The sequence below is a fragment of the Pelodiscus sinensis genome, unplaced genomic scaffold (genome assembly GCF_049634645.1).
Source record: "Pelodiscus sinensis isolate JC-2024 unplaced genomic scaffold, ASM4963464v1 ctg34, whole genome shotgun sequence".
Lineage (NCBI taxonomy): Eukaryota > Metazoa > Chordata > Testudines > Trionychidae > Pelodiscus > Pelodiscus sinensis.
Genome location: NW_027465849.1, coordinates 266,367 through 290,136, shown reverse-complemented (window position 1 = coordinate 290,136; position 23,770 = coordinate 266,367). Strand labels below are relative to the sequence as shown.

General features: G+C 52.4%; 1 protein-coding gene and 1 long non-coding RNA gene across 2 annotated transcripts; one reads left to right on the top strand and one right to left on the bottom strand.

Annotated features, from left to right (window-relative positions):
* The first annotated feature begins 4,695 nt into the window (after window positions 1-4,695).
* Window positions 4,696-11,459, top strand: LOC102451454 (uncharacterized). The gene is made up of 4 exons (XR_012898943.1): window positions 4,696-4,855; window positions 8,946-9,275; window positions 9,910-10,104; window positions 11,000-11,459. It is a non-coding gene; the product is annotated as an uncharacterized LOC102451454 (long non-coding RNA).
* Window positions 11,460-13,195: 1,736 nt separating this feature from the next.
* LOC142823742 (uncharacterized) lies at window positions 13,196-21,797 on the bottom strand. Its single transcript, XM_075915058.1, has 3 exons — window positions 16,727-21,797; window positions 16,294-16,472; window positions 13,196-13,220 (listed from the first exon to the last, which is right to left on the bottom strand). The coding sequence occupies exons 1-3, from the start codon at window positions 17,198-17,200 to the stop codon at window positions 13,196-13,198; spliced, it is 678 nt and encodes a 225-aa protein (XP_075771173.1). The 5' UTR covers window positions 17,201-21,797.
* Window positions 21,798-23,770: the final 1,973 nt, after the last annotated feature.

Genomic DNA, 23,770 nt, shown 5'->3' with positions numbered 1-23,770 from the left:
CTTACCTGGTTCCGCAAGGAAACTGCGTTCTGGCTTGATCAAGAAAACAAAATGGCCGCTGGCAAAAAGCCTAAAGACCAAGGGGAAGCAATGCCTTCCCTGGGCCTTAGTGCTCAACTTTTCCCCTGTTCCTATCCCTATTCTGACTTTGCATGCACTGAAAGGGGCCATGCTGTTTTAATGCTGTTTTATTTTATTTTTTTTGCTCAACAATTTTGGTCTCCCCCCACTTTTTTCCCCTTCAACAGATTTTTTTCCCCGGTGGGTTTTTTTTGGCAGGGAGGGGAGGTGTTCTGTATTTTTTTTAAAACATCTGGCAACCCTACTGCTGCGCCCTCCCTTCTGCAGCGGCCCCTCAAAGGAAAACTATTTCTATGCTGTGAGATACAGTCATTAAGCGATTGCATGGATTTGTAACTCCAGAGGAATAAAGGAGAAGTATAACCTGTACAAGGATGAATTCTCCTCATTTTAGAGGAAAACAATTGTACACATTCCTATTGACACAGGAACAAAGGAGAAATACTCTCTCTCTCTCTCTCTCTCTCTCTCTCTCTCTCTCTCACACACACACACACACACACACACACACACACACACACACACAAATTAAAAAAACGTTCTTGACTGTCTGTAATGATCCCCACTAGTGGTTCCACCGTAATGAGCTGGCTTCCACCTCTTGCAAGCAGCCCTTGGTCAAGTGTGTGCATACCTGACGTTTTTCTCTGCTCATTGAGACCCCCCACTTCCCTGCCCCATCAGCCTTTGCATTGGTCAGGAGCACTTTGGTGACTCAGCCCTCGGGTCCAGTCACACACAGTCCGTGTAGGGAAACAAAATACAGGACTGTGTAGCACTTTAAAGACTAACAAGATGGTTTATTAGATGATGAGCTTTCGTGGGCCAGACCCACTTCCTCAGATCAAATAGTGGAAGAAAATAGTCACAACCATATATACCAAAGGATACAATTTTAAAAAAATGAACACATATGAAAAGGACAAATCACATGTCAGAACAGAAGGGGGATGCTGGGGGGGGGGGGGAAAGGAAGGTGAATGCCTGTGAGTTAATTATATTAGAGGTGGGGAAGGGTAGATGTCTGTGAGTTAATGGTATTAGAGGTGATAATTGGGGAAGCTATCTTTGTAATGGGTAAGGTAGTTGGGGTTCATTGTTCAGCCCCCCGCGGAGAGTGTTGAATTTTAGCATGAATGCCAGTTCAGAGGATTCCCTTTCAAGTGCAGATTTGAAAGTCTTCTGAAGTAGGATGCATGTGATTAGGTCATTGAGACAGTGTCCTTTCTGGTTGAAATGGCAAGCAACTGTTTTTTCTTTGTGATCCTGTCTAATATCTGTTTTGTGGGCATTGATTCTTTGGCGAAGTGTCTGAGACGTTTGTCCAATGTACATAGCAGACGGACACTTTCGGCACATGATAGCATAGATTATATTTCTGGAGTTGCAGGAATATGTGTTCTTGATCTTATAACTCACTTGGTTAGGCCCAATAATGGTGTCAGCAGAGTGAATATGTGGACAAAGCTGGCAACGGGGTTTGTTGCAAGGGAAGGTACCAGGGTTGGTATTAGTGTGGTATGTCCTGTGGTTGTTGGTAAGAATCATCTTGAGGGTAGGTGGTTGTCTATAGGAGACTATGGGTCTGTCTCCCAGAGCTTCTTGGAGTTTAGTGTCCTTTTCCAGTATAGGCTGTAATTTATTGATAATGTGTTGGACAGGTTTAAGTTGGGGGTTGTAGGTGATGACAAGTGGTGTTCTATTGTTGGTTTTCTTGGGTCTGTCTTGTAGTAGAGGGTTTCTAGGTATTCGTTTGGCTCTTTCAATTTGCTTTTTTATTTCTCCGGGTGGGTAGTTGAGGTTTATAAATGCTTGGTAGAGATCCTGAAGTTTCTGGTCTCTGTCAGTGGGATTAGAGCAGATGCGGTTGTATCGAAGGGCTTGGCTATAGATGATGGATCGTGTGGTGTGTGCTGGATGGGAGCTGGAAGCATTTAGGTAACTGTATGAGTCAGTGGGTTTTCTGTAGAGGGTGGTGTCTAATTTTCCATTGTTGATTTGTACTGTGGTGTCCAGGAAATGGATCTCTCGTGTGGAATGGTCCAGGCTGAGGTTAATGGTGGGGTGTAGGTTGTTGAAATCTCTGTGGAATGTCTCCAGTGTTTCTTGGCCATGCATCCAGATCATAAAGATGTCATCGATGTAGCGTAAGTAGAGAAGGGGTAAAAGGACCCGGGAGTTGAGGAAACGTTGTTCTAGGTCAGCCATAAAGATGTTAGCATACTGTGGGGCCATGCGTGTACCCATGGCTGTGCCGCTGATCTGGAGGTATAAGTTGTTCTCAAACTGGAAATAATTGTGGGTGAGAACAAAGTTACATAGGTCTTCTATCAGGTTGGCAGTGGTGTCCTCTGGGATAGTGTTTCTAATAGCTTGTAATCCGTCTTCATGTGGGATGTTGGTGTATAGTGCTTCTACATCCATGGTGGCAAGGATGGTGTTATTGGGGAGGTTATCGATGTTTTGTAGTTTCCTTAGGAAGTCAGTAGTGTCTCGGAGATAGCTGGGGGTGTTGGTTGCGAAGGGTTTGAGGAGAGTATCTACATAGCTGGATAGACTAGTAGTGAGTGTGCCAATACCAGAGATGATGGGGCATCCGGGGTGTCCAGGTTTATGGATCTTGGGAAGCAGATAGAAAAATGTGTAGGGAACAAACCAACCTTTTCCAGGGTACAATACAAAACCCACTGCAGCCTTCCCAGGGTGGAGTCTGCCACAGCACCCGCTCCATTGGCATTAGTTCAACAGGGGACCTATCATAGTCCCCCCTCAGTCACTGCATCTGCCTGTATCCCCCCAAGGCTCAGTCTTTCACCAGTCCAACAGGTCCAATCACCCCAAACCTCTGCCTCAGGTCACAACCCAAACCCCTGCAACTCTTCTTGCACTCCAGTCTCCTGCCATAGGTCACCGCCTGCTCCTTCACTCAAACTCCTTCCCAGATCCCACAACCTCTCCTACACCCCAAATTCCCTTCCACATCCACCCTCCATCCCAGACTCTGCACCTCCTCCATTAATATCTTAGAAAGGTGCAACCCTTGACCACTTACCAAATTCTTGGAGTGGCCTTCCCATCCACAATTATTGCTCATTGCTGTTCTAGGGTGACTACATTGCAAAATGATCAGGACAGGGTGGAAGGTAATAGGTGCCTGTCTAAGAAACAGACCCAAAGATTGAGATTGCCTATAAAATTGGTACATCTGATCACCCCACCTTGTACAGTGTAATTATCTGTGGTTGTGCTTTCTCTCTCTAGAACCGATACTTTGCAGCTGTTGTGAATGTATCTAATTAACTCTATATACAAATGCATTAACTGAATAAAGGCTCAATTCTTCTTAAACATACTAACTCCCTCAGCCATAGTCTGCTGTTAAAATAAGGAAAAGGCATATGTGTCTGAGTATACTCATGTATTTTCTGAGTATTCCTCCGTCATTAATACGTTGTGCATTTATTGAATGCCTTTCTCTGGAAGTTCACTAAAGGCATAGAAAGCTTTCTCTAAAAATGCATGATTAGCTCTCTCTGGCTAGATCTAGACTATGGGGCTGTATTGGAAAAAGCTTATGCAAAGTGTGCTCTGCAATTTGCGTAGCTTTTTCAATCGCGTTTGTGGAAGAGGCTTTTCTGCCATTTGGCCCAGTCTAGACATGGCCAAATGGTAGAAAAACCTCCTCTTTTGGCGGAGCCCTTATGCCTTGTGAAACCAGGTATACAGGGCGCCCCAAAAGAGCATCTTTGCTCTTCCATGAAAAAAAGCAAAAGATCAAACATGCTCCTTGGACGCGATGGGGTTTTTGCAGGATACTGCCTATACCCCACAAAAACCCAGTAGTCTAGACATAGCCTCTGTATTAACACTTCTCCTTTACACTTCTGCCATGAACCTGTTGTGCAGTTACTAAATTACTTTATTTTAAAATGCCTTAAATGCACAGACATGGGTGTGGGTGGAGCCCAGAGCTGGGATAGTAGGGAACTGGGGATTGAAGGGCCCCAGAAGAGCTGGTGTGGGGTGGGTGGGGAACCCAGAGCTGGGGGCAGTAGGTTGGGATATTGTCAGAGCTGTAGGGGGTGAATTAGCAGGGAGTCAGGTGTCAGGAGTGAGGTGAGCCACAGCTGAGCTAGCAGGCAGCTGTGTACACATGAGGACAGGCCCCCATCACATGCACGTTGCTGAGGGCAGAGTTAAGGGTTCACATTGCAGCATTAATGAAACATTGTCCATCTGCCCCTGTGATGTGGGAAGGGGGAGCAGTGGCAGAGGCAGCAGTAAAAGTTGGGGGCATGTGCGGGTGCAGAGACGGGGGAGAGATTCTGCAGTAGGTGCTACGGGGGGAGGGGGAAGGCTGTGATCAGATGCAGGGGGGGAAGATAGGAGTGGGAGAGGTTTACAGGATAATCCCCTCCAGAGGGTGCACGAGGCTGCGCATGGGGCATGATTTGCAGCACATGCCATGGGGTGCAGGGGTCTTTCCAAGAACTTCACTTCCTACTTTCCAGGTGCCTTATCACCCCCCTTCCTGTGCGCAGGGGCCTGGCACATCGTGCGGCTCATGCAGGAAACCAGCAGCTGCAGCCCCTGGCCAGACTGGGAAATGAAACCCACAGACTAGAGAAGCCCAGAGCCAGGTCTGCCCTTCCGCCCTGAGCTCTCCTCATTGGGGTGCCACGCAGCGAGCTCACAGCCAGGGCTCTGGAGATGGTTGCTGGAGGCTGGGGGTCCAGGAACGCAGCGCTGCTCACCCTGCTGGGCTGGCTTGTGGGTGAGTGCCCTTTTCTCCTGGTGTGCGGCTACACAGGGATTTCAAAAGCCTCTCAAATTATCTGCTTCTCTGGCATCTTTCACTCCAGAACCCTTGAAAACTTATGAGTTGGATTTCCCTGGGAATCTGGACACCTGGCTTTTATTCCTCATGTCGGGAGGGGCGTGGGGCCTAGTGGTAATGCAAGGGGTGCTGGGAGTTAGCTCTAGTGGGGAAGTGAGGTCTGGTGGGTTAGAATGTGTTGGGGGGCTGGAGGGAAGTGGGGGTAGTGGGTAAGAATGGGGGGAGCTGGGGAGAAGTGGTGCTACCCTGGGATAAAGCAGTGGAGCTGGAGGGAAGTGGATTCTAGTGGTTAGAGCACAGCTGGGGTCTGGGAGTCAGGATTCTGTTCCATCACTAAGTCTGGAAGAGGAGTGGGGTCTAGTGGTTGGGGGGGGGGGCTGGAATTCAGTACTCCTGGATTCTATTTCTAGTTCTGGGATGGTGGAGATGACCAAGGATACATGAGGGAACAGAAGGATCTCAAAACCTCAGAATAACTCTACCCCTACCCCACCAAAAAAACTGCAGAACTAGGCCGAGGAGAGGAGGTTCAGGCAAGATGCTGTGAAGCTGCTTGGGGTTAGGAAGGGGTGAAGAGCGCTTCACAGCTGCAGACAGGTCAGGTGTGGGGCTCGGGATCAAAGCAGAAGCATTTTCAGTCAAGAGAGGGAAGTCTGAATGCTGCAGTCTAGGCACTGGTCAGGTCTCTTCTAGAAAACTGCCTGATTCTGGCCAGCCACATACTAGAAAGATGAAGCCGGGCTGGAGCAGATGCAGAGAAGGGCTGCCGGGCTGACCAGGGGTTGGAAGGCCAATTTCTACGAGACGACACTGTAAGAGATTGGCTTGTTCAGCCTGGCAAAATGCAGGCGGAGAAAGGATCTGATTGCTTTGTATGACTACATGGGAGGGGGGCTGGGCGGAGGAAAAATGCGGGAGGTAAAAGAGCTAACAAGTGGAGTGGGAGAAAAACACCCTAAATAGTTTGATGATGGAACTTGACATGTTTGCAAATGGGATGATAAACTAGAGGTGGAGTCTGGCATGGGGGAAGGGGGAGGGGGAGAACCTGCGTTAGCAGGGAATTCAACCAAATGGCTCAGGAGCTCCCTTCCGATGCTGAGCTGTGTTCCCACTGTGGTTTACATCTAGCTGCTGTCTTAGATGCAAACCAGCACTGGGTGAACTAAAGTGCTGTTTGAAAACAGCGAAAACTGGTCTCTACCCGTCTTGGTTCTGCTTTGCTCCTGTTCTGGCTCCAGGAAGCTAACTCCAAAAGTGCCACATTCAAAATAAGAACATTTATAAGGGATTTGCATGTGCTATAAAGCTGGTGTTCAAAGCTGTTTCAACTGCCTGGGTGCAATCAATGTGGAGTGAAGGTCACAACCTCGCCAATCTGCGAAGGGTGAGAATTCGGGGCAGGGCTCCTGGCACTAGTGTAAGCAGTTTGAAAGGGAGGTATGTGAGCCACTGGGGAATATTTGTATTTTTTGTGAAGCCCTTGTTGCAAATAGTCGAAGGTCATTGCCAACAGGACACACCACCTGTTAGGATTTTCAACTCTTGAAACTCACCTCCTAAGCTGAGGCTCAGAGGTAAAGGCCTGGCTGCCTCCAGACTGCCAGGAGATGTAGAACCCTCCATTGAAATGACACGTGGATGTGAAGGATGCTAGAAAAGATGTTCCTGGGTCAAACCTAATCTCTCCTTCTCTGGGGCTTTGTCTACACTGCACCCCTTTTCTGGAAAAGGGATGCAGATTAGACACATCGTTATTGAAAATGAAGCGGGGATTTAAATCTCCCCCGCTTCATTTGGATAAACATGGCTGCCGCTTTTTTCCGGTTCAGGGCTTTGCTGGAAAAAAACGCCAGTCTAGACGGGGGTCTTTCGGAAAATAAAGCCTTTTCCAAAAGATCCCTTAGGGTATGTCTACACTACAAAGTTAATTCGAACTAACAGACGTTAGTTTGAAATAACTTTGATAGGCGCTACACTAGCGCTCCGCTAGTTCGAACTTAATTCGAACTAGCGGAGCGCTTAGTTCAAACTAGGTAAACCTCATTGTACGAGGATTAAGCCTAGTTCAAATTAAGTAGTTCAAATTAAGGGCTCCGTAGCCACTTAATTCGAAATAGTGGGAGGCTAGTCCTCCCCAGCTTTCCCTGGTGGCCACTCTGGGCAACACCAGGGAAACTCGTCTGCCCCCCTCCTGGCCCCGGAGCCCTTAAAGGGGCACGGGCTGGCTACGGTGCCCGTGCCAGGTGCAAGCCTGCCAGCACCCAGCCAGCAGACCCTGCACCTGACACGGCACGAGCCAGTCACCCGCTGCCACCCAGCCCTCCGCCTCTTCCCGGGACCAGGCTGGCGGTTCCCGGGAGCCTGCCCAGGTCCGCAAGAGGCAGGCACCCGCCTGATCCAGTGCAGACATCGTGAACCTCATCCACAGCCTCCGCACTAAGCACAGGAAAGTGGCTGTCTAGGGCAGGAGAGCTGCCAGCCTGGCCACCCAGGAGCAGGTGTGCATGAAAATCAGGGTGGTCCAGTGAGACCCCCGACCCTGAGCCCTGAGCTTAGAATGGCCGTCCTGGGTCAGACCAAAGGTCCATCTAGCCCACTAGCCTGTCTGTCAACAGCGGCCATCAATAGGGACCCTGGAGGGGATGGACCGAAGACAATGACCAAGCCATTTGTCTCGTGCCATCCCTCTCCAGCCTTCCACAAACAGAGGCCAGGGACTCCTCTCCTACCCCCTGGCTAATACCATGCCATGGACCCAACCTCCATCACTTTATCTCACTTCTCTGTAAACTCTGTTCTTGTTCTAGCCTTCACAGCCTCCTGCAGCAAGGAGTTCCACAGGTTGACTATTTGCTTTGTGAAGAAGAACTTTCTATTATTAGTTTGAAGCCTGCTACCCATTCCTTTCCTTTGGTGTCCTCTAGTCCTTCTATTATGGGAACTAATGAAGAACTTTTCTTTATGCACCCTCTCCACACCACTCATGCTTTTATAGACCTCTATCCTATCCCCCCTCAGTCTCCTCTTTTCTAAGCTGAAAAGTCCCAGTCTCTTTAGCCTCTCTTCATATGGGACCTGTTCCAAATCCCTGATCATTTTAGTTGCCCTCCCCTCTCCCACCCTCTCTCTTCCCCTCTCCCACCTCCTTTTCCCAGTCTCCCCCAGTTTTGTTCAATAAAGACAGATTCCATTTTGGAAGACACGTTATCTTTATTTTGTACATCAGGAAGGGGGGCTAGGGAGCGGTAAGTGGAAGGAGGTGAGGGAGGAATGGGGTACGAGCCCCCGATGGGGAGGACTGGGCTGGCTCTGCGAGCTCCTCGGGGTGGAAGCTCTCCTGCAGGCCCCCGATTGTCCCTCCCCGGATGGCAGCCTGCGGCAAGTGCAGCCGGGCTGATGGCCGAGTGCTGTGATGTGCCGAGTGTGGGCACTCGGCACTCCAAGCCAGGACTGTTTTGCAAGTGGGGAAGCCCTGAGAACTGTCTGTCCGGGGTGGGGGTCAGGTCCCTTTAAGCACAGCCCTCGGCTAGCCTGAGACAGCAGCTCCATGCTCTAAGTCCTAATCTGATGCCCTGCCGGCACTGCTTCCGGCCATCCTTAACCTCCGTTCAGGGTCCACTCAATGTGGACATGCTATTTCGAATTAGCAAAATGCTAATTCGAACTAGTTTTTAGGTCTAGATGCACTAGTTCGAATTAGCTTAGTTCGAATTAACTAATTCGAATTAAGTTAATTCGAATTAGTGCTGTAGTGTAGACATACCCTTATTCCTCTTAAAATCAGGAATAAGGGATCTTTCAGAAAAGGCTTTATTTTCTGAAAGATCCTGTCTAGACTGGCGCTTTTCTCTGGCAAAGCCCGGAGCTGGAAAAAAGCGGCAGCCATGTTTATACAAATGAAGCGGGGGAGATTTAAATCCCTGCTTCATTTGCAATAACGATGTGTCTAATCTGCATCCCTTTTCCAGAAAAGGGGTGCAGTGTAGACACAGCCTGGGTCTTTATTCCCACGCTGCCCTTGCAGGTCTGCCCGTTTCGGAACATGCTCTGCTCCGCCTGGTGAACGGCTCGAGGCGCTGCACTGGCAGAGTGGAGGTGCTGTGTAATGAGCAGTGGGGAACCGTGTGTGATGTCGGCTGGGACTTACAGGACGCTGGAGTCGCGTGCAGGCAGCTGGGCTGTGGGACGGCGTTGGCAGCTCCAGGCGGGGCTTGGTTTGGAGAAGGGTCTGGTCCCATCTGGCTGGGCGGGGTTAACTGCACAGGGACAGAAGCTGCCCTCTCCGAATGTAGGGCCGGGCCTTGGGAAGTCCGTGCCTGTGCCCACGGAGACGATGCCAGTGTTGCGTGCTCAGGTAAGCCTTGCCCATGCCACATGCAGCACTGTGTGGCAGTGCCATGCTGCAGGGCGCAGAGCAGTGTGGCTAACTGGACAGTAGCCGTTCTCGCCTCTGACTCAGCCCTGATCCTGATGTCCTGGACCGGCCTCTGCTGCTGAGAGATGAAACCGAGGCCCTGCCGTTCACTCTGTCGTGGCCTGGGCCCAGCAGGCTGGGTCTGAATCCCAGGGGGGCGAATCCATTCAGCCTGAGATCCTGGCCCGGGCTTTCAGCTGGATGCAGGAATCTCCTCACTTCCTGTCCCAAGCGTCTTTGCTTTACTCCCCGATGTCTAAGGCAGTGCTAATGCTGAGAATCCCTGGGCAGGTCCCACAAGGCCCTGAGGTGTCCGCGGGACAGGAGAGCTGCCAGCGTTTCTCATGGGTCGCTCAGCACCCCAAGGGCCCGTAGGCGCCAATACGTGTTTCCCATCAATCTGTGTCACTGGGCAACATCTTCCCCGTCTTCCCAGCCCCCCAGCCACGTGTGCAAACAGGAATTAGTTCAAGGGCAGCCTGTTTAATGGAAGTTGGGCAAGGGGATCGCAAAGGTCCCATCTGGTATTATAACCTACCTCACAGCCCTTCCTCTGTCTTTCCTCCCACGCCAGGGCCTGCTATGTCCCTCGGAGTCTGGCTTCTCCGCTCTGCCCTGGCTCTGCTCCTGCTGGTGTCTGCCCCCATCATCACCCGCCTCCTGGAGAAAGGAGCCCCCACTCTCTTGAAGTCCCTGAGCAGGGGCAGTGGCCGCAAGGGGCAGGCTGGGGAGGACCTAGCCACAGGAGAGGAGTCGGTTATATATGTCAGTGAGTAACTGTCATTTACTGGGTAATTCTGGCAGCAAATCTCTGGTCAGCCTGAAAGAGGAAGTTCGTATCCACGCCTCAGATTCGAGGAGACCAGGAAACCTCGGCCACCCTTCATTATCCATCTCCCGAAAAATCACTTGTTCCAGTTCCTTGAAATTGGGGGAAAGATCCCATCTCTGGCTGATGTTTGGCCCCTCAGTGTTGAAATCCCAGAAAGATTTGTAGCTGGAAGGATGGGCCAAAATCTCCCCACAGTAGGACACTATAGGGGAGGAGCAAATTTATCAAAATCGGTAACGCAAAGACAGCTTGAGTCATTCTCCTCAGACTTTGCCCAAGCAATCCTCTGTCCCTCCAAGGAGACTCTGCCCAATTGGTTTCCGCAGGCAAAGCCAAGGGGTGGGGCATGAGACGTAGTCTCCTGGAAGCAGGGTGCCTGGTTTGCAGCATGGTTCGGCTGTGAGGAGGGGGATTTTGGACTCTAAACCGAGACCTTAAATCTCCCCTGGGCCAGAGCAGAGACTGGACAGCTTGGAATCCGGCCTGTTTGAATCCGGGTCTGCTTTGGTGGCACTGACCTGTGGCTGTCCGAGCGCCACTGTCAGACTGTCCCGCCCGTGGGGAGCAGATGCGATGCTCTGTTGCTGAAGGGTTTGTACAATATTTCAGAGCTGAGATTCCTTCCTCCATGTGCTGTGGGGCAGAATGTGCTCCCCAACTGCTGAGATATTGGGGAAATTAAAGAGGAAGCTGTTACCGTGTGAGGAGGAACCGGCTTCTGCGGAGAGGAGGGGGACTGGAGGGTTCTCGCTTTAATGATTTAGCTCATTCCATGGTGTCCTTGGCTCAACTCCATTGCTTCTCAGTCCCCTTCCCGTGTTTCCATTCACAGATGTCTCAAGTTTTGTGTGCCCTGAGAGACCTCGGCCAGAAATGTACGGACAGGGAAGATGCCAGCAAGACGGAGCTGCTGTGTGGGAAGATGGCAGCATCACCTCCTAGTGTCCAAACGCTCCACCCGCGCTGTCTCTTGCACTAATGTGTGTGAGGGGCCCATGCGGAATGGCTGTGCTTATCCCTCAGGGTGAGGAGGGCAGGGCTACAGCAAATATCCTGGGTGTGGTTTAGTGGCCGGGCACACGGAACATGGCTTATTTTAAATAAATGCAGGAAACACCTGGAACAGCCACTTTTATCAGCTGTGTCACCTCCTTGTTACAGGCTCATGAGCTCGCCTGGGTGCACCGCTCCCTCCAATGGAGAGACTCGGTGTGGCTCTGCTGTGTGCCTCAAATCCTGCACTAGGAGCAATTGACAGTCTCTTTAGCACAGAGACTTGGTGTTGCTCTTCCTCCCACAACAGGGGCTCTGTCCATCTCACCAGGGGTGAAAACAACTTACAGCAAGTCCAGCCCCCTGCCCAAAGTAGGACCAACCCCAAAGAAATCAACCCAGCCAGGGCTTTGTCAAGCTTGGACTTAAAAACCTCTAGGGATGGAGATTCCACCACCTCCCTAGAGAACCCGTCCCAGTGCTTCCCCACCCTCCTAGGGAAATAGTTTTTCCTAATAGCCAACCTAGACTTCCCCACTACAACTTGAGCCCATTGCTCCTTGTTCTGCCATCTGTCACCACTTTCAGGAAATTGAAGGCTGCTATCAAATCCCCCCTCGCTCTTCTCTTCTGCAGACTAAATAAGCCCAAATCCCTCAGCCTTGCCTCATAGGTCATGTGCTCCAGCCCCCGAATCATTTTGCTTACCCTCTGCTATACCCTCTCTAATGCATTCACATCCTTTCTGTAGTGGGGGCCCTAGAACTCCAGATGTGGCCTCATGAGAGCTGAATAAAGGGGAATAATCACTTCTCTGGATCTGCTGGCAATGCTCCTCCTAATGCAACCTAATATGGAATTAGCCTTCTTGGCTGTAAGGGCACCCTGTTGACTCATATCCAGCTTCTCATCCACTGTAACCCCCAGGTCCTTTTCTGCAGAACTGCTACTTAGCTGGTTGGTCCCCAGCCTGTAACTATGCTTGGGATTCTTCCATCCCAAGTGCAGGACTCTGCACTTGTCCTTGTTGAACCTCATCAGATTTATTTTGGCACAATCCTCTATTTTGTCTAAGTCACTCTGGACCTTATCCCTGCCCTCCAATGTATTTGCCTCTCCCCCCAGCTTAATGTCATCCACTAACATGCAGAGGGTGCAATCCATCCCCTCATCCAGGTCATTACTAACGATGTTCAACAAAACTGGTCCTAGAACCGATCCTTGGGGCACTCTGCTAGAAACTGACTGCCAACCTGACATTGAGCTGTTGATCACTACTTGTTGGGCCCAACAATCTAGCCAGCTTTCTAACCATGCTGTAATATGACAGTAGCTGCAAAAATAAGTACGAGTGGGGTGGAATGTGCGGGCCCCAAGGCAACGGGTTGGGAAGGGTGTGGGTGTGCTTAGGGCAAGGGATTGGGGTGTGGGGGTTGGCTCAGAGCAAGAGGTGGAATGTGGGGGAGTGCAGGAGTCAGGACAGGGGCGTGTGTATGTGCAAAGGGCAGGAGCATGGGGCATGTGGGGTGTGCAAGGGGAACTGTGTTTAGAAACTTTGTTTTGCTTAGCTCTGTCTCTTGTGCTGTCTGGGTACAGTGTGAGTATGGGAGGGTTGCTTGGAAAGTAACTTGTGTTCCTTGCTTGAATATCACATGATACCCAAAGACTTAAAATACAATCCAGCAGCGAGTCTGTGGGGTTAGACTGTAAGAGTGCGTGAGCTACCAAGCTGGCTTGAGAGCTTCCCAATGGGCCTCAGGGTACAGGGAAGTTGGGATTTTGCAGGCTTCATGCCAAGATGAGGGCCAGACACTAAATCTGCTGAGCTACCCACCTGCATCCGCCCAGCTCCAGCCCTTGGCAGCTAGCCAAGAAGCTACTGGTCTGCCCAAGCTGTTACCCCAGCTCTGGCAGCCAGACAAGAGATTGGCTGTGTCCCCTGCCTGGCTCCCTCTCCCTGGGAAAAGGCTCACCTGCCTACAGTCATAGCCAGGCTGGGAACTTTTTAATGGATCTCCCCCTCCCCAGGTGACCGCTAGGGGCTGTGGTTAAGGCTGCTGCTGGGAACGGAAGGAGACACATGCAGATGGGGGGATCCCAGCAGGGCGTGGGCTGTGACTCACACTCAGCTGTATTGCACCCATAGATGTGCCTGCGGCTCTTCCCCTGCAAACCCCACTTGGGTGGTAGGAGCTGCAGGCCCCGATGCTGCCAAGGCCTTGCTCCCAAGCCCCAGGAGAGAGAGGAGCAGGTGGGGGGCAGGGAGGAGAGCTCCCCGTTGGGAGGGGGAGCCTTAGCTCTGAGAGGCGTGGGGCCTATAGGGATCGTGGGGCTCCACTCAGGGGTCCATCATGCTCCCCCCACTCCGGCTGTGTCCCATCCCCCAACTCCCGGGACCCCTGACCACTCCTCCCCAGCCCCACTGGACCCAGGCTGCCACCGTGATGGACTGAACTGAGCCTGGCTCGCTGCCCCTGTGCCCCGCCCCCTTCTCACCCCCAGATGCTGCCAGCGGCATCATCTCCAGGGCTGGGGCTGCATTTCCCATATGGCCATTCCGCCGGGGCCAACGGGATGTGGTGATTGGAGAGGCCGTTGGGCTGTACCACTCATCTGGGGCAGGGGGCTATGGAAGGATATGTCTACATTAGCCCCTTAGTTTGATCTAGGGAGGCTGTAGCCAGACATGAACCCCATCTTGGTTTCCGTCCCCCCCACTCCCAGGGTATGTCTACACTACAAAGTTAGTTCCAATTAACGGATGTTAGTTCGAACTAACTTTCATAGGCGCTACACTAGCGCTCCATTAGTTCGAATTTAAATCGAACTAGCGGAGTGCTTAGTTCGAACTAGGTAATCCTCATTTCACGAGGATTAAGCCTAGTTCAAACTTACTAGTTCGAATTAAGGGGTGTGTAGACCCTTAATTCGAACTAGTGGGAGGCTAGCCCTCCCCAGCTTGCCCTGGTGGCCACTCTGGCCAACACCAGGGAAACTCTACTGGCCCCCTCCCGGCCCCGGAGCCCTTAAAGGGCCATGGGCTGGCTACACAGTTTGTGCCAGTTGCAAGGCTGCCAGCACCCGTGCCAGCACACGCAGCAGCTGACACCCATGAGCCAGCCACCCGCTGCCACCCAGCCCTCCTCCTCTTCCCGGGACCAGCCTGGCGGCTCCCAGGACCCTGCCCGGGGCCGCAAGAGGTGGGCGCCCGCGTGGTCTAGTGTGGAGATCGTGGACCTCATCGAGATTTGGGGGGAAGCCTCCAATGTCCACGATCTCCGCACTAGCCACAGGAACGCAGCAGTCTATGGCTGCATGGCTGCCAGCCTGGCTGCCAGGGGCCACCAGCGCAGCCGGGAGCAGGTGTGCTGGAAAATCAAGGACCTACAGCAGTCCTACTCCCGGGCCTGCCTGCCAGGGGCCGACCCGGAGGCGTGTCCCCACTTCCAGGCTCTGGACCGCCTCCTGGGGGCTCATGCCGTCCCTGCCCCCCGGGACGTGATAGACCCCGGGGCAGAGGGACCACTCCAAGAGACGGAGGAGGAGGAGGAGGAGGAGGGCTCTGAGAGCCAGGAGCCTGCTGGCAGCCTGCCCAGGACCCGGGACCTCCGAGGCACCTCACAGAGCCGCTCGCCTGTGTCGTCCGAGGCCGGGGAGGCGTCCACCTGTGAGTACCATCATGCTCCCCTTATGTGTACGGGGGGCTGGGGAGAGAGGGAGCCCCGGGACCGTGTGCCTGGGCCTTGCCCACCATGGAGCAGCAGGTGGGGATCCTGCAGGGGCCCTGGCCTTGCAGAGGGGAGCTGGGTTTCACACACCTGGGCCACTGGGGTAATTGACCGCTGTTCTTGTTTCACCACAGCCGCAGCACCTGGGACTGCAGGGCGCACCACTCCGCCTGCAGCAGCCACCCGCGCCCAGGCAAGCAGGAGAGCCAGGAACTAGGAGGACTACCAGAGGCGGCACCTTCGGTTCCTGGAGCAACAGCTCCGTCTCCAGGACCACTGGGTCCAGGAGGACCTGAGGCTGCGCCGGAGGAGCTTGGAGGCACTGGAGGAGCAGGGCCGGGCCCTGCGAGGCCACTTCCAGGGCCTGCTCGACCACTTCCCAATTCCTCCTGCTCCCCCTCCTACTCCCCCTGCTCCCCCTGCTCCTCCTCCTCCTCCCCCTGCTCCCCCTGCTCCCCCTCCTGCTCCCGCTCCTGCTTCCTCCACACCCCCCGTCCCTCCTGCCCCACCCTCCACAACCATTCCCCACCAATGCCCCCGGACCCGCAGTGTTGCGAGACAGGAGAGGCAGCCGGACCTCCCACCCCTGAGCTTTCCTTTCCCTTCCTCCCTTCCTTCCCCTTCCAGCTCCCTCGTCCCAGGTTTCCCCCTCTTCTCTCCCACCCTCCTTCCTCCCTCCCTCCCCCCACCCCAGTTATTTAAAATAAAAAGACGTTTTTGTTTGAAAAACAGGTGTCTTTATTTGACAGTAGGTAGGGAGGGGAAAGGGGAAGGGGGTAGGGTGGAAGAAGGCCCCAGTGGGGCATGCAGGGAGAGGTCAGTCCTCCTCCTCCACCAGGAAGCTCTCCCGCAGGGCTTCCCGGATCCGGATGGCCCCCCGCTGGGCTTCCCGGGCGGCGGTGGTGCGGGGCTGACCGTAGTGTCCAGCCATGCGGTCAGCCTCAGCCATCCAGGCTGGCAGTAAAGCCTCCCCTTTCACTCACATAAATTGTGAAGCACACAACATGCTGCCACCACGGGAGGGATGTTGTGCTCGGCCAGGTCCAGACGGGTGAGGAGGCATCGAAAGCGGGCTTTCAGTCGCCCGAAGGCCCCCTCCACCACGATGCGGGCCCTGGTCAGCCTGGCATTGAAGGTCTGGCGGGAGGGATTGAGGTGCCCCGTGTAGGGCTTCATCAGCCACGGCTGCAGTGGGTAGGCGGCATCCCCCACCAGGCAGACGGGCATGTCCACGTCCCCGACCCTGATGTGGCGGTCGGGGAAGAAGGTCCCGTCCTGCAGCCGCTGGCACACGGAGGAGTTGCGGTACACCCGGGCATCGTGTGCTTTGCTGGACCAGCCCACATTAATGTCCGTGAACTGTCCCCGGTGGTCACCCACGGCCTGCAGGAGGATGGAGAAGTACCCCTTGCGGTTGATGTACCAGGACGCCTGGTGTTCCGAGGCACGGATGGGGATGTGCGTCCCGTCGATGGCCCCCCCGCAGTTGGGGAAGCCCAGGGCGCCGAATCCCCGGATGACGGCGTCCGGGTCGGCGAGGCGGACCACCCTGCGGAGCAGCACCCGGTTGATGGCCTTGACCACCTGCGGAGAGAGACACAGCAAAGCTCCGATCAGTGGGGCGCCTGGGTGGCTGGGAGCATTCGTGCCCTGGCAGTGCCCCGCGCCCCACTTCCGGAAGCAACTCCCCTGGCGGCGTGTAGTACGGCCGGGACAAACCGACCCCTCCAGTGCGGGGCGCTTTTGCCTCCTCCCGCCCCCCCTTTGTCCCTGGGGCGGCCCATCCCCTCCTTGCAGCCCCCCTTTCCCCCCGGCGCTGTGGTCGACGAGCGCCGTACCTGCATGAGCACCGCTCCGACGGTGGATCTCCCCACGCCGAACTGGTTCCCAACGGATCGGTAGCTGTCCGGCGTGGAGAGCTTCCAGAGGGCGATGGCCACCTGCTTCTGGAGGGGGATGGCGGGCCTCATGCGAGTGTCTCTTCTGCGCAGGGCAGGGGCGAGCCACTCGCAGAGCTCCAGGAAGGTGTCCCTCCTCATCCTGAAGTTCTGGGTCCACTGTTGGTCCTCCCAGCGCTCCAGAACAATGCAGTCCCACCAGTCGCTGCTGGTGTCCAGACGCCAGATGCGGCGGGGCACGCCGGTGCTGGGGCGCCGCCGCGGCTCCTCCACGGCCCCCAGAGCGGCCAGGCGGAGAGGCAGGGGGTTGACGTGCACCAGGTGGTGCCAGGCAGCCTCGAGCCATTGCTGGCAGGCTTGCAGCAGCAAGTCCAGAAAGTGCACCAGAAGGTGCAGGGTGAGCTCTGGCTCCATGTTGCCACCTGCGGCGGCCCCCCCCGAAGGGAAGCACCGACACAGACGGGCACAGAGACCAACGCTTTGCTGTCCCTCGGCGAGGTTGGCAAGCAAGCAGGAAAAGCTGAGAACCGGCTGTCCAGGGGGTTCCCTTTAAGCACGAGCCTCAGATAGCCTCAGACAGCAGCCACACAAAGCAACTACTGACCTGATGCCCTGCCAGAACCAGTTTCAGCCGCCCTTAAATGCGCCCCTGCGTCCACTCAGTGTGGACGTGCTAGTTCGAATTAGCAAAACGCTAATTCGAACTAGTTTTTAGTTCTAGATGCGTTAGTTCGAATTAGCTTAGTTCGAATTAACTAATTCGAACTAAGTTAGTTTGAATTAGCGCTGTAGTGTAGACGTACCCCCAGAGAGCAAGAGAAAGGCAGTCAGCCTTTGATGCCCTGGGAACGCAGGTGTGCTGCCTGTCCCTGACTCTACCATAAACAGAAACCAGACAGTAAATGGGCTAGCTGACGACCCGGGGCCTCCCGCCACCCTGATGGCTAGTACCAGTAATTGACACGCCTGCACTGTCCCAGGAGAGGAATCTTCGCCCATCACGTACCAGAGGTGCCCATTGTCTGCATTTTCCCTGGTGTGAATTATGCTTTGCATCCTTCGTGGGAAACTTGGCATTCAAAGCCATTTTTCCTAATTGGCCACTTAAGACCAAGAAGAAGCCTATGTGACCCAAGGGGTATAAAGAGGGGGTTAGTAGCCCACCCCATTTGAGCTCCAATCACCTACACTTGCTGGCAGGTATTGATTGTCTCCCGAGGTCCGTGGGACGCCCAACCTCACCCTACTTCTTCGCGAGGGATTGAGAGAAAGACGCTGGCCACGCCAAGTCTGGAACGCAGGGGTGAGAATTATACCTGCTAGGTGTCTATTTGCATGCATTTAATAAGAGCTCAGAGAACCAAAAGGGTTTCATGGTACCTGTAAGTGACTTACTAGTGTAATTTCTGTCCTGTCCTTTGTAGTGGCTGTGTTATCTGTAACACAGTAGTAGCATTTAACAGCTAAGTTTATCCTGTAGCAATAAAATAGTAACTGTTTAAGCTTTAACCTGACTCCTTCAGTTGCTGTAACAGAACTAAGCACAATTTAAAAGAACTTCAGCCGGTCATAAGGGACAGGTATAGGAAGAGCTTGGGCGTTTTGGATCGTGTCGCTTCCAGGGGACAGATCCGTTGGGGCATCTCTCAGCCTCCCCAGGCTGCCCGCTGCGAAGGGATCGTGTATCCTAGCAGTAAAAATCTGAGGTGTAATAAGCTCTCCCTGTAAACTTCTTGGGGCGCCCGTCAACCTTCTTCAGGTTGCCCGCTGCGAAAGGACCCCGGTCCCAGCAGTTGAAGTCTCGGGTGTATAACACACACACACACGCACACACTGCCCTGACCATCGACTGACAGAGGCTAATGAAGGCGACCGAAATTACAAATGAAGCGTGGGATTTAAATATCCTGCGCTTCATCAGCATGTTCCTGGCTGGTCGCCATTTTAGAAACTGACGAGCCCGAAGTAACTGCCCGCATCTACATGCGGCAGTGAAACGGGATTCCGAATTAGAGCCCTAAATCGAATTAGCTGTTAAACCTCATTCCAGGAGGAATAGCCGCTAATTTGATTTAGGATATTTAAATCCCGTGCTTCATTTGCAATTTCAGTCGCCCTCATTACCCTCCCTAGATCGAACGAGGGGGCTAGTGTAGACATACCGGGAGTTGGAAAGGCCATTGGGCTGTACCACTCACCTGAGAGGTGGGCCAGGGGGGCTGTGGCAGTGAGAGGGGCTGTAGGGCATTATCACTTGCATGATCCCCTAGAGGGGAAAGGACTCATGTCCCATCCCTCAGCCCCTTACTGTCCATTCCCCTGGCCTGTGACTGGGTCAGAACCTTGCAGATTAGGGTGGGGGAGGGAAGACTCTCTGATCAGGCACCTCCATCGACCCTGGAAAATCAATACCAGGGGATGGTGGGTATGTGGCTCTGTGTCACTGTCGCACTGACCTCCCTCTCCTCCTTCGCTGGCTGTTCACTGGGTCTCGTTTCAGTCTGTTCTCCCATCCTCAGCAATGGCCAGCACCAGTTTGTTCTTAACCCGCATCGGTCACTTTGTGCTTGGCTCATGCTTTGAAACAAGACATTTTATGTTCCTTCTACCCTCTCTCCCATCTCGCTGGATGGTTCTATTCTGCCAATAAATCTCCAGTCCCTCCTTTACACATCCTTCTCATATCTTGACCTCAGTGATAGCTAGTGGCAGTGAGTCCCAGAAGCCAGTTCTTTGGAGTGTGTGTATAGAAACCTTTGATTGCTTTTAAATTTATCCCCTTTCAGCCTCACTGAATTTTTCTTGTAATATAAAGTTGGTGAATCTACATACCCCTTGCACTTCACATTGGCCAGATGTGGGACCTCCAATCTAGGGGGCTATGGAGTACATTTGTACAGCCCCATATGGGAGGGGGATAGTCTTTTGTTTAGTTTTTTAATGGCGTTTACTCATTCTTCCTGCATTTTGTTCTGAATTATTCTTCCAAGTATATTATTCTTGGCAACCAGTCTGTCAAATACATTCTTTGCTTTCTATTTCCCTCAAATTAAGACAGGTGCAATGAGTAGAAGACAATGAATAGTCACTAGTAGAAGGGTTTCTATCCTGGTCAAGTCTTTTGTCAGAATAATAATTCTCTAGATCCATATGGATTCCCTTCAAGTCAAAACTATCAGAAATGTGTTATGAAATTGCAGCAGTTATGAATCTAAACAACCTGAAATTAAAACATTCCCAGCGGCAGTACTGAATTTGTATATCTTTAGAACTACCCTTAAAGTTTTAGTTTCATTTTTACTCTTGCATATCATAATCCAATGTCTTATTTGTATAAGCAGATATGCTTGGCCAAGGTGATAGATTTTTGATATGTGCCATCTAGGAGCTTGTTAATCTTTACACACACTGGATGGTCAAAGTTTCCTTCTTTCAGCTTCCTGCCCACATAGATAGAATCAGCTGCTTCCTAGAAGTCGTGTACTAGCCTCCAGCACCATGAACACCCAGGCTAAAATGCAAGACCACCTTGAGACTTCCTTCGACAGGAGTGTGGAAATCGAGATAACCAACAATTCACAAGATTTGACTCTCCATTCCCCCAGGTAAACACCCCCTGCAACTCCAGCCTCACAGCACCCACAATCTCTCTGCATACTATGTCTCCTGCATCTCCTCATGGCTCTTCCAACTACCGAGCTCAGCATTTCCCCAAAACTATTCTTAGCCCACCTCCTGTTCCTCCTATGCTAATTCATTTCAATCTCCAGGGCTTGGGAACTTTTGATGCATGAATGAATACAACACAAAGAAAGATTTTCAATGCAGAAAAGGTGGGAAATCAGACGCTAAGGAACCAGATTCAGTTTTCATTTACAAAGGTCAGAGGTGAAAATACCTTTCAATTTCTTACAGGTCCTGTCCTATTGCAACCCGGGTCCCTTCCAGCTCTTTAAATAGCTTCCTGCTAGCCAGTGCTGCAGCTCAGCCAGCTCTTGCTAGAACTGCGCACCAGGGCACAGTCTCTCACTTTCACCTCTGACAAAGGTGTGTCGTTGGTATTTCTGCTGTGTAATTACTGGGAAGACTCTGGGTTTATCCTGGGGGAACAGAACAGAATCTGGCCTTGACCCTATTACAGACTCCAGATTTACCCCTAGGTAACAGTGATCAGAATTCAACCTGGACCCCACTATAGAGAGTGGCTGACTCCAAATATTACACATGGACATTAAGATGAGAGTATGACCCAGATTTACTCCAGGGGATCGGAGCTCAAAAGCTGAAATTCCCGGGCAGTGATATTATCCAGCCAATTCTAACCCACAGTTAAGTGACTCGGAACAAGCAGAATCAGGTCATGTAGTCTGTGTGATTCCTTGTTCACAGAGAGCAATTGGTACACTTGGCCAGGCAGGCAGCTCACGCTGCTTAAGGGGCTTCATGGGTTGGCAGCGATTAGAGAGTGAAACTCAACATCAGGCAATGGGGAGCAAGGTAAAGGAACCGCTTGTGACAAACTGGTCAATTGGCCTGTGAATTCTGTGGCAGATTAGTTCTCTGTCTATACCTCTGTGAAGCTGAAAATTCCATTTTGAGGCTGCAACCTTTTGCCTTCTCTGTGATCCGTTTGCTTCCATGTTGGGCTGAGATTCCATGGCTAGTGGGAAAAGATTAACATGACAGTGTCCTTGAAAAGAGTGTCTGCAACCTGTCGCATGAGGAAAGGTTAAGAAACCAGGGCATGGTTGGTCCTAAGAAAATCAGATGTAGGCAGGAACTGATAACCGTCTAAAATATGTTACAAGTTATTATAAAGAGGGTGGTTCTTCATGTCTGTTTGAGGTAGGGTGAGAAGCAGTCAGCTTAATCTGTAGCAAAGGAGATTTAGGTTAGATATTAGCAAAAACTTTCTAACTCTAATGGTAGTTAAACTATGAAATAAGCTTCCAATGGATCTTAGGATGTTGCACCACCAAATTCTTCATGGAGATATGCTTTTGAATATTAATATGCCTATCTCTCTCTCTCTCTCTCTCTCTCTCTTTCTCTCTCTCTCTATGTATATTATCATGAGCTGTCGTAGGCAAAACCCACTTCTTCAGATGAGAAGAAGGGCTCTCTCCTTCCCCTTGACACTTCCTGGGGCAGTGGGACTCTCTCCTTTGCCCCTGTCCGTCCCAAGGCTGGTGGGTACTGTCTCCCAGGCAGGGGGCCCCCACTTACTTCTTCTGGTGGCAGGCAAGATGGAGGAGTCCCAGCCCTGCTGGCCACTCCCTTAGTGGTATGGCTGCCCCCAGTGGACAGGGAAGGGTGAGCTAGCCAGAGGCGTCATGGTTGAGGGATGTATTTTGTTCTATAGGATTGACTCTCCTGTGAGCTTGACCTGTTAAGTGTACAAGAGCCAGGGTGCTAGTATCCTCTGTAAAGTGTTGGTTGGTACATCCATGCTGCAAAGCCATTTGGGCTCGGGGGCTTGCGCTAGGGTTCTAAAAAGAGCCCTGTAGGCTGGAGCTGCTACTATGAGTCCTACCCTTCAACCAGGCTTCAGAGCCTGTCTTGCAGCCTAAGCCGGAAAATTTACAAGGCTACTTTTATGCCATAGTGGGAGCCCTGCGAGCCTGTGGTCCTGTGCTCTGCCCTGAGTGTCTGTTTGTGTATTAGACACCCCCTCAGTTGAGTTCTCTTCTGCTTTACTATTACTGTGGGCCTCCTGAAAGGCTTAAACGCTAACCAGAAGGCTCTGACTTCTCAGTGGAGTTTTGGGATATGCTGTGCTAAGCAACAGGAGTGCCGGAAGGGTCAGCACTGAGACCCAGGGCCAGGCACAGGGGCAGCTCTCAGGAGGGCGATCTATATAGGGGGTCTGCACCCCAATAGTTTGCCTAGTGACCCCAAGATTGGACTGGTTTCTGGATTCCTTTCAGGCCCCAGAGGCTTAAAACATCGGTGATCCAGGATTCCCTCCCAGCAGTCTAGTGAGTGGCTGAGTGGGGATGCTCAGCTCTGCTCTGAGAGACCAGTAGCACCCCCTTTAAGTGGCACATTTCCAGTAGAGTCAACAAAGCTGCCTTTGGTTATCTCAGGCCTACAAGATTTGCAATTGCAGTGCTGAAACCTCTTTGAACCTCTCCCTGATTGCTCCTGCCTCTTTTGGGCTGTCTCCTAGCATTGGACTGTGGAATTCAGACTTTTCTCAACCCCCTTCCTTCCCACAGGAGTTACTGCTACAGTGGCCACAGCCTCCTGCCCCCTTCCCTCCGAATTCCACCGGGATCCAAGGAGAGCTGCCTGTTCACAAAGGGAAGGTTCAGCTTCCGTGGGAGCGCAGGCCTACTGGTGTACGACTCAGATGCCTTCACCCTGGCCATCATGTTCTCCAACCCCTTTGACTACAACCTCTACTCCATTGAGTTTGGCCTCGAGATCTCCCCGGGCAAAGAGCATCTTGGCAACCTTGAGGACGTCTACACAAGGATGTACAATTATACACCCACCAACAGCAGCTCAACGTTCAAGAGAGCCAAGCTGGGCCAGTGCCAGGAAGCGCTTCTGGTCACTGCAGGGCATATCCGTGTCATGGCCACCATGTCCAATGCTGCCAAAGCAGTCATTAAAGTGCTTGTGGAGGAAAAAGGGAGCCCACCTCCGTATTCAACGAGCCAGAATGACTGCAAGACACACTCCTAGAGTGAGGGCTGCTGCTATCACCGACCTCCAGCTTAAACCATGAAATGACTCCACATTGGCCTCTGCTACAGGAAGAAACAACCCAGTACTCCATAGACACCAGCTAGTGTGGGACCCTGCCTAGGGACAGAACTGGCCTTCTTTTATCATAGCTCTTGGAAAGAGTGTAGACACCATAAGTGGCTGCTACATTCTAAGGCCAGAAAGGACCACTGTGATCCTCCACCCTGAGCTCCAGTGTAAGACAGCACAGAGAACTACTCCCAAATAATTCATTTTTAACTGGAGGCCAGG